Source organism: Crocodylus porosus, unplaced genomic scaffold (assembly GCF_001723895.1).
Source record: "Crocodylus porosus isolate Cpor-Errol unplaced genomic scaffold, CroPor_comp1, whole genome shotgun sequence".
In the NCBI taxonomy this organism is placed as follows: Eukaryota; Metazoa; Chordata; order Crocodylia; family Crocodylidae; genus Crocodylus; species Crocodylus porosus.
Window position 1 is genome coordinate 36716069 of NW_017728931.1, and position 10451 is coordinate 36726519.

Below are 10451 nucleotides of genomic sequence, written 5' to 3' on the forward strand. Positions count from 1 at the left end.
GCACTGAACACCTGTTCTATCACACGTTTAAACCAGTTTCTGATCACTTAAATCAGTTTATGTGTAATGTCTGTCCCTAGCCCAGTAGTCCCTTCCAACCCTCATTTTCTCTGATTCTGTGGACCAGATGCTGATACCCATGTTGAATAGCCCTTTCCTCTGTGAACAGTCCCTGGAATGATTTGGGGAGTCCAGGGCTACCCAATCAGACTGAAGCAATCGTTGACAACCTTAAAGCTGCAGGCCAGTTAGTGGGCATTAGGACCCAGCTGCCAGTGCTGCTTTTCCCTACACTCCCTTGGGTAGAGTGCCCGCCTCCCTGCTCCAGCATTAGGAAAGTAATTGCTGCCAAAGCCCCATGTCTACAGGCTAGAGGTTGCCAACCCCTGGATTAAAAGATTTAGAACCTTCTACTTCCTTAGCCGGTCAGGTGATGGTTTCTGGCATCAGCTAACCCTCTCTGGTTATGATAGAACAAGACAACACAGATCAGTTCTTTTTTTTTTCTTTTTATATAAAATAGACATTACATACATTTTCTTTTGGAAAGACTTTGAGCATAACTCCATTATAGGCAAAATGTATCCATAAACCCCACAATGAAAGATGCAAAAAGACTTCAAATTCCTGTACTACTGACATACATCCAGCTGCTTAATGATCACTTAATTTTAAAAAATATCTAATTGGTATTATTTTTTCAAAAAAAGAGAGATGCACAACCGATAAAATAAGAGATACAAATGTAAGAACCATATGAACAATAACCAAGGCAAATAACTCCCAAATGATAGAACAAAAATGCAGTATGACACCCACTTCAGACAAAGTGATCTTGACAGTAATAAATGTGTAGAAGCCATAAACTTTCACAGAGGATGCTGTTTGGGGAAATTTCCCAGAATAAAGAAATTTTCAGCAAGCCAGTACAAACATGGCAAGGAAGTTCTGCACAAAGTTAGAGGGATCACCTAAAGCAATGTTGCCACACTGCAACAATATTATGTCAAGCAAGTTCTCCTTTTGCTATTCTGTTTAAATGCATATGAAAGCAAAATTGTACATTTTAAAACTATTGCATGAGCCCTCTAAAAACTCCCTATGGGCTAGATTTTCAAAAGTTGTTCACCATTATTACCTTAGAAATCAGGTATGCAAACAATTAAATGCACACACATTTCAAGCAGGTGTAACTATGCATTGTGTTCAGTGGAACTTAAATATTTGCTTTCCTGAAGTGAGGATGGGTGATCAAGGCACATACAACTAGCCTCAGAGTATTTGCTAGCAAGTAAAACCAGCATGTCAATGCTCTTAATTCCAAAGAAGGCAAAATATACCCAATAGTTGTTTGATTTTGCTAGATGCTAAACTGCTGCAGTTCCTGTTGATTTGAGATGGTAGGTGTTCACATCCTCAGAAAATTAGCCCCCATACGTAAGATAGCATGACTTTGTGTCTACCGAGTCCACTGTCTCTTGTTTGGGGTCTTTTTCAATCAGGAATTAATGCACCATTTTCTCTGATATGTAGGTGTGTCAATTTGGACAATTTTCCCTATACATTTTAATGAAAATCTAGCCCAAAGATAAAAAGCAAGATAAAAATAACAACCTCCTTAAGTCTTTTCTTCTGAGCAATAGAAAAAAGAAAGGGGGAGAAGCAAAGAATGCATATTTTAAAAACACAAGATGTTTTAAAAAGCCCCACACAAAACAAAAAAAATTCCAAAAGCCCCATCAGTCAAAAGTATTGTTCTGGGTGAAAAAAGACCAAAGAAGAAGAGAGAGAATTGTTTATAGTTTTTCATTTAAGATTGAAATGCATAAATAGTATATAAAAGTCTGAGTTACTTCACTTTGGACTGGGCTGATATGCCACTATACAGGTATAGAGGATTAGACAATGCCACTTCATACATGGAAGAGCGAGCCACCACCTACTATGGTTTTCAGCAAAATATGCATTCATAATGTGCTAAGCATGCTGAGTACTTTCATAGGCAGAAACCAAAGTATTTATAGTTTTGTTCTTTTAGGAGATGTATAAAACCAGAAAGAGCAGCTGTTTCCTATAATTAATTAGAATAATATCCATTTGCACACAAGTTAACTTAATCTACTTATCTTCACAGAAAGAATTCCTTTTGGGTGAGATAACCTATTGCAAACAACACACCATTGTTCATCCTCACCTCTGGTAAACGCTTCATAAGATTCAAGCCTTAATCCAGCCAAGCATTTTAGTATTGAAGCCAAAAAGACTATTTGTGCACTTAAAGCTGTACACATGCTTTGCTAGTTTGGGGCTCTGGAAAGCTTGGGGAATAATTGATCAGTTTATATTACCTGGTTTTTATATTATTATTTGCATTGGTTTGGGCCAGAAAGTGCAGTTTGGAGGTGGTGGGGAAGAGGGATTATTTAAATGAGTTCTCTTCTCCTGTCCCTAAAACCGTTGTAAATTTGCTTCATGAAAGTCTATACTCAGCCTTTCACAGCTGTGCATAGGCTAGGATTTATTTCAGATGGGATTAAACCTCACTCTCTACTGATATGTTGCCAGTGTATACCAGCAGGTTTCTCATGTGTTGGCAGGCAACTGAAGTTTAAGGCTGAAGCAAGCAAGCAGAGACAGCACAACTACAAGCATACACCTGCCCTACTGCTAAATCCCCCACCACACATTACAGGGGTGATTCTGTGTTGCCTTTCTGCAAAGCTAGTGCTGGAATCCTGTTGCCAGGGGTCTGATGGTATCTTTTCCTGCATCTTGGACAGACATCAGATAGCTGTTCTGTATTGATGTACTTGCACAGGACAACATAGCCTTAATCAAATGCTAAAGTGGTAATGACACCTCCTTTGTCTTCCTTGACTGACCTGATAGAAACTTTCAACCAAAGTTCAAACAAAAAGTCTTTGTCCTCAATAATCCTGTTTAAAAAAATACAACTTTTCTAAAATTTAAAAAATAGCTTCACTGGCCACAATTTAAAACCACATGTGTGGCACGGAGAATATATATTCTTTATTTTCATCTAACTTACCTTTTTTCTGAGGAAAAATGTATATGCTATACAGCTTTTACCAACAGATTTCCTTCATGTGCCCCACCCACTCCATTCCCACATATTCTCATGCCTCGAGTGTCTTCAGTTAGGTCTCAAAGTACTGAGTTACAGGAAAACATGGCTTGAACATTCCTGATCTGGGAGCTGCTTCCAGCATTGATATTAGCATCTTTATAAACAATACACCAACAAAGTTAGAGTACTTGACAGTGACACCATACTGTGAAATCCTTGTCCATCAGGACCCTGGCCCGTCATCCATGAAGGGCTCTACCATGTAAGCCACTGAGTGCTCTTCAGTCCCTGTAAACTCGGTGAGAATTAGCTGATAACACTGAACACCTCACATTCCTGGGTTGTAGTTATCTAGACAAGGCATGTTTACTACTTGTCTTGCATCCCACAGATTTCACTGAACCTCTACACACGCATAAAGATCATGCCATGCAAGACTGAGGCACTATTGCTCTAAAATTAGCACACAGAGGCTCAGTTTCAAAATGATGTATGCTTAGCTGAGATGGGAGTAGAGTGGATTAATCCCTATATTCTTCTTTGAAAAGTTTCTCTTCTAAAGGGAAGCTTTGCTGACAGCCAAGTGAGCAAGTTCTGTGGGGGAAAAGGGTGAGAGCTTTATCTGAACGATGCTGTATATATACACCCCCTTCACGCATTTTTGGAAAACATAGGCAAACATCTTTTACTTATGACTTAAAGTGCTATAGGCTTCTATGAATATACATATGCTGTCTGGGCCTTGAAAACATTGGTATAATCCCACTGCTGTGCAGCTAGGGAATTGACAATTCACAGAGATCATTTTAGATCTGGTTTTGACTACATAGCTTTTCACAGGATTTGACAGCCTGACCTCCAGGGATGCCAATTTTGACTTTGTAGCTAAAAGTTCATTTTCTCCCTGTTAGCTCCAATTCAGGACTTTGGCTTACTCCCTCCCTGTGCTATGGGAAAGCCTGAAACCCTACAGCTACCGCAGACAAATAATGTCAAAGTGATGATTTCACTAGGGACCTACCAAGTTGCATGTATAGCCATCATCAGGTAGGTACAAGGGATTGTCCAAAACTGACTGACAGGATAATTGCTCCTGCTCTGACTCTGGGGGCATGTCTACAAGTGATGCTACATTGCTGTAGCAATGCACTATGGTGACATAGCTCATTAGTAGGAACAAACCGTGATGCTGATGCTCCATCGCTGTAACCCGTTGTTGCTATGGCGATGTAGATGCTAAAAATAACAGTACACTGCCAGGTTGGCTGTTACTGTGCCATCATTTAGTACTTCCTAAAGCAAGTATGAAACGATGGTGCAGTAACAACTGTACCATGGGGTGCATGTGTAGACATGCCCTGGAAGTCCAAAAAGACAATAAGTCCTTTAGCAGAAAAGCAGGTAGTTTGGATTTAGGAGAGAAGGGAAACGTTATAGCTCTGCCACCTGAAAATGCCAGTGGCAAATCATGGCTGCAGTTTACTTGGCCTTATATGAAGTGAGGCTGGTGAGGGGGGAGAAGCAGAGTAATATAAGGCCCCTCAGGGTCTGTCTGTATGTCTCTGGGGGGGACAGTGTGCCCCAAGAAACCTGCCCTGACCAAGAGGCACATTTTAAAGAGCCTGGATGCGACTCTGAGCACACTTTAAACCAGCTATACTGTCTCATTCTGGACTTTAGCCCATGCTGGGTGGGAGTGAGCAGGCAGGGCCTGCTTCTCAAGAGTGCTCCTGGGATCACTACAGGACAGTGTAAATGTGTTCTCAGAGCTTAGCCCTTCTGACTCCATGGTCTTACCGAGCCCCTGGAGATTCACCTGGCCAGGTGCAGAAGGTAACGTCTTAAACTCCAGCATCAGCTCCCTGGTGAACAGAATCATCCATGGTTATACCTCAGCCCAGCCACCAGATCCAGGTGGGCAGACACTTGTGCTTGTGTAAAGCCCCTCTAATTCAGAGACTGCTGTTTGGAGTCATTGACTTCACTGAAAGAATCAGCAATTAGAAATCAAAACCCTGAAATAAAACAGATAAAGTCACTGCTAAACTATGGTATGATCATGCTTACCTATTATGCTTTAGAGCCCACAATACTGACACATTACTGCCAATTTCTAAAGTCAGTCATACTATGGGCCATTGCTGCAAAACTTTCCCTGACATACACTGCAATCCCCACCTAACTATCAATTCCAAACCCTGGGCTTCTCTTCAGCAGAGACCTGGCAATACAGTATGCTGTGCAATGGTTTCCTGATGGGAGGTAATATGAGAGAAATAGACTTTTGATATGATCTGTTGTCCTGAGTGAAAGGACAGGGCCTCAGTCACTGTCCGATCTACCTTCCTTAACTACTGCAGTTATTGATAACCAATCAAATTCCCATCTCAACTGAACTAGTGCAACCCGAGTGAAGCCAACAGTGTTGGCATTGTTGTTAGGTGGAAAATTTGGTCCAACATAGATTACATCCAATTGCTCTAGAACCACCAGTAGGGAGAATTATTCAAGCACAACCTTGTGGTGCCATGTTGAAAGTCACAACCACATGCTGCATGGCCAATTGTAAAGGATGACATCCAACTTTACAAACAGAGAAAATATATTAAGCATTTTTATTTATAAGTTAAATAAATAGTACTTGGAATTGTTTTTTAAAATCTGAAGTAAACTTGCCTTCCCACTCACGTTTAAAAATATATAGATTTAGAGTGATCAGATATAACTCACCTCCAAGATCCAGAAGGGGGGGAACTTGGCAAAAAATCAACATGATAAACATATTCCCATGCTATTAAAAAGAATCCAATCACTCAAATCTTTCCTAATATCTCTGTGCTTTACCTGATAAAATGTTTTGACCAGGATTTTTTTCCCTCCAAGGCAGGTGGTGTGGGAAAGCCATATTAAAACTTTACATTATTTTCTTTGAATGGTTTCAATTTTTTCATAGAAAACTATTCTAACTGGGGTGAAAAAGCCTTCAGAAATTTGACAGTATTGTAATATAATGAATCTTGTTACAAAAAGGATTATTTTATGAGAAAAATATTCAGCTGAGGTTTTTCCTCAAAGGACTTGCTGTACAAGCCATAGGATCAGCATTCCTAGACAGAATTATGTTCAGACATAGTTCTCCCTTTTCTTGGGGTCATTTTAAAGCCACTACTGGAGCCTTAAAAATGAACACTATTTCCTCCAAGTTGGATTCCTAAATTACCTCTGAGGGCCTCTGGTGATTACTGTTACCATCTTTCTGACTTAGAAAAACTTGTGGGACATGCACTGGAGCCCATCAGTAGTACTCTAAGTGGACTAGATACATCAGTGTTGAGTATCAAGAGGCAACGCTCTATTCCTGCCACAGTGGATGAGAGTTTTGCCCCTATACAGTCTGCCTAGTTTGGAAAACAATCAGCAAGTTTCCCAACTAGACCACAAATCATAGTGAAAGGAGTACAACCCAAACATGAATCTTGATTGAAGCAGGGCTTTCACTCCATTCTTCAGCACACCCTGCAGAAACTTTGGTGATGAACAGACGTGCACCTGAAATTCATCCTCCTTCATTCTGAGTCACATCTGAGCTCTTTCAGTGTCACACATGCCAGCAGGCTTCCACCATGCTCCTATCTTCAGGGGACATGAAGTTCCTCCTACCATTATCACAGTTCTACGTGTGGTCCTTTCCCCGGACTTCCTGTAACCGTTTCTCTAAGCGATCCAGTTTGGCCAGATTCTCCTTCAGCAACTTGCTGTTTGGAACCAGCTCTAAAGCTTTCTTATAATAGCCACGTGCAGTGACATAATTCCCCTATAAAAAAGTGTGGGGGGAAAATGTCATTCATATTCTCTGACACTGAAACACCATTTCTTGAAAATGGCAACTTCTATAGTGACTAGTGGAAGTCATTTATAAATTTTCACTTTTCCTGTAATAACAATATAACACTCATTATTAAACCTGGTAACTTATTTTTAAAGAACCTACTTTGTGTCTAAATTAGATCAAGTAGAAAATGACAAGTAGCAGAAATAAATAATGTTGACACATTCAGTATGAAGAGATAATATAACTCTTCTTCTTGCAATAGCTTTAGGCTATCAACCAATCTGCTTAGACTCTCTAAAGCCAATTCAGAATGATTAAGCTGAAAATATGGTGACTTCTTATTTCTGAATACTTCAGCAACTGGTATCAGTATTATGCCTTTGATGCCAGTATCAAAGGGGTTAGGAAAGGTGAAATGTAAAGAGGCAACTCAGGCACATACGTCTAAGGCAGACATTAATTCAAGCAAGATGACGTTGGAGGTAGGAAAGCTGCAAAATAGCCTGTTTTTGTAAGGGATGCTGCCCCTCCCATAGTACAGCCATAATTAGCCCAAAGTGTATGTGTATTTTAAATTATTTGATAAGAGTTCTCAGTCAATGAGACTTAGCTCTCCACCTGGGGCTGTAACAGATGTTATACTCTGGATCAAGCACAAAGGTGGATATCTAATACACATTCAGCATGCACCTCTTGGTTGCTTGAAAGCCATTTTGGTTTGAAGAATAAATATGGTTGATTTTTTCAACAGAAGGGCAGCTGATTTTCCTACCTTGATATGCTCAATGCCTCCCATGTTCATCCAGGCCTGGGCTTGATCTGGATTCAGCTCTACAGCCAGTTTATAGCTCTAAATAAATAAAATTGTCTTTAGGCTAAAAATGTTGGGCCTCCAATTAAAAAACACACTGGAGTGGAAAGAGTGACTGTCTTTACCCTATCTCTTAAGGAGTTATTTTCTTTCCAGTGTTATGTTCTTCCTTTAGTTTTTCTTATGCACAAAATACATGTTGAGTTTCAGATTCTTAAGTAGAGACAAATGAAAGGCACCATCTCTCGAAAAGGCCTATCTCAGAAAATTTGCTGTGTCTGCAGTGTCCCGTGGAGAATAAAAGGCAACATCTATGACAGCACATTATTTTCTGCTGATCCTGATCTGCAGGGATGCTCTGCACTTCATTGTTCCCTTTGCCACCTCGTATGTGCCACTCACATCATAAAAGTGTCTCCATAACTCGACATAGCCATGAATGTGCAGGGAGAAAACATAGGCAGGTTTTTAACTTGTTACTGACTGCAGCCTCTCTTCACACAGATTCCATGTTGTAAGATATAACAAGGGCCTTAGGTAGCCTTATACCTGCCACCCCCCTTTATTTTAATTCTACATATGTGAGGAAAACTCATAAAAAACTTGGACTCCCAATCAATTCCCCCAGTTGGATTCTAAGGCTTTTTATATGGATATCCAGAATGACCACTGTTAATTAACAACAGACATTTTGGAAGGAATTTTGAAACATTTCATGTTTCACAGCTTAAGCCAATCTCTATTAGAGAACAGGGTGATACCCAATGTAGTGTAGTGAGGAGAACAGACTGCCTGCCATCTACTTATGGAGGGGCACTTGCACCTTCTTTGGAGCCAGCTATGTGGGCCTATCTACACTGCAACATCACTGTGTCCTGGAAGAGCTGCTCCTGAGCAAACCCTACCTGCTCATTCCTGCTGACATGCTCCAAACCCAGAACAGTACCCAGGAGGCCATTCCAAGACATCCTTCTGCAGACCCTCAGTCTCTGCAAAAGCAGCTTCTGAGGATGATCCCAGAACAGCCTCCTGGCACATGTCTGGGCTTTGAATGTAAAGGGAAAGCATAGATAGGGCATGTTTTGGAGTGTCCCTGACAGGATATGGTGTCATTACAGGATAGGCATAATCTGTCAGATAATGGATCTGGTGCCAGACAGACTGTGGGTCTGATCAGTCTGGCTGTGCTCCTCACGACCCCCTTATCTATGTTATTTCAACTTTAGTAGAAAAGCTCCATCTTGGTTCCATGTTTTTTGGCATATTTACAAAACAGAAGAGTGTGGGAATGGAATCCAGGTCCACAAAGGGAACTCAGTTGTAATTTTAACTGTGGAATTGATACCACCCATCCATAACTCCATCTGTACTGAATAATAGCTATAAAACTAAGCAAGCATCATGTATACTACCTGGAGAGTATTATTTACAGATACTTCATTTCTTTAAGCTATAAGACTGTCCACATGATTTAGTACAGAGGTTCCCAAACTTTCTTATTGCATACCCCCTTCCAGATTTACCAGCTGCCCACATACCCCTACCAACATATGTTTTATATTTTAACCTTGTAAATGGCAATTATTATTATAGTGAAATTTAAATCCACCATTACACAATTTCTCCCACACAACCCCTTCCCCAGAGATGGATTGCATACCCCCAGGGATACATGTTCTACAGTTTGGGAAACCCCGATTTAGAGCCATAATACCTCAAAAGCTTTTTCCAGAAGGTTCTGTTCTCTTAGCTGATTTCCTTTAGTAAAAAAGAGCTCTGATATGACTTTTGGATCCTTTGGTTTCAGCTGAAGAGCTTTATCTATAGCTTCTAATGCCTGCAGAAAAAGAAAAAGGATACTAAAACAGGCAGGGGATGCTATGTGCATGTACATGGCCCCAGGCAGCCTGAAGACTAGCTCCCACAGGTAAGTGGGGGGTGTGGGTATTGAGGCCCCCATAGGGAGGGAGGGAGCTGGGCAGGGCTGGGGCTGCTGTCCAGTTGGGCGGTATGTGGCATTTGGGGCCCAGAGCCACAATGTGCAGCCACAGGGACTTGGTGGGGAGTAGGACGGGCCTGCAGGAAGCTCATCCAGCAGTGGAGGGATAGGGTTGGCTCCCCAGTGGTGCATGCAGTCCCAGGTGGGCACAGGGGACTCATGCCCCCAAGATCTGTGTGCAGGGTTGGGGTGGGGTGCCTGCTAAGGGCTCAGGCTCCCCACCTTGCTGCCCTCTCCCAGGGCCTCCACAGCCCAGTGGGTACGACCCAGTGCTGCAGGGCATGGGGTTGTGCTCCCTGCTGCTGGCACACAGGCAGGGGATGCCTTGCCAGGGCAGCACAGAGCTTGCAGTGGCAAGCAGCTTCCCTGTGTGGCCCTGCTGGACCCTGCAGTGCCAGGTTGCACCTGCTGCGCTAAGAAGGCTCCAGGGGAGGAGGCCTGTCCCTGCCCCATGCACAGATCTGGGGGGCCCCCATCCCCTGAAAGTGTGTAGTGTCAAAGAGCTGGCCCCACCCCACCCAAGCTTACAGCAGGCAGGCAGCAGGCGGGGAGCTGAGCTCTGCTCCTCTGCAGCAGCCACCACCTCCCACTGGGGGTAGGTGGCTGTGGATCTGGGTCCCTAGCCCCATAGCCCTGGCAACTGGAGACCCCCTCTAGGAGGGCGGGGAGGGGCAAGGAGCTGTGGGTGGGGGGGCAAAGGGCATGAGCAGGGCCAGAGGGT

General features: G+C 42.4%; 1 protein-coding gene across 2 annotated transcripts in view; it reads right to left on the bottom strand.

Annotated features, from left to right (window-relative positions):
- Positions 1 to 507: 507 nt before the first annotated feature.
- Positions 508 to 10451, bottom strand: part of TMTC1 (transmembrane and tetratricopeptide repeat containing 1) — a 239641-nt gene continuing 229697 nt past the window's right edge. For both annotated transcript variants that reach the window (XM_019544610.1, XM_019544611.1), the window contains exons 18-20: positions 9446 to 9568; positions 7693 to 7770; positions 508 to 6902 (exon numbers count right to left, since the gene is read on the bottom strand). In XM_019544610.1, coding sequence (XP_019400155.1) covers positions 6762 to 6902; positions 7693 to 7770; positions 9446 to 9568 — 342 coding nt within the window. In that variant the 3' untranslated portion in view covers positions 508 to 6761. The remainder of the gene's footprint in view (positions 6903 to 7692; positions 7771 to 9445; positions 9569 to 10451) is intronic.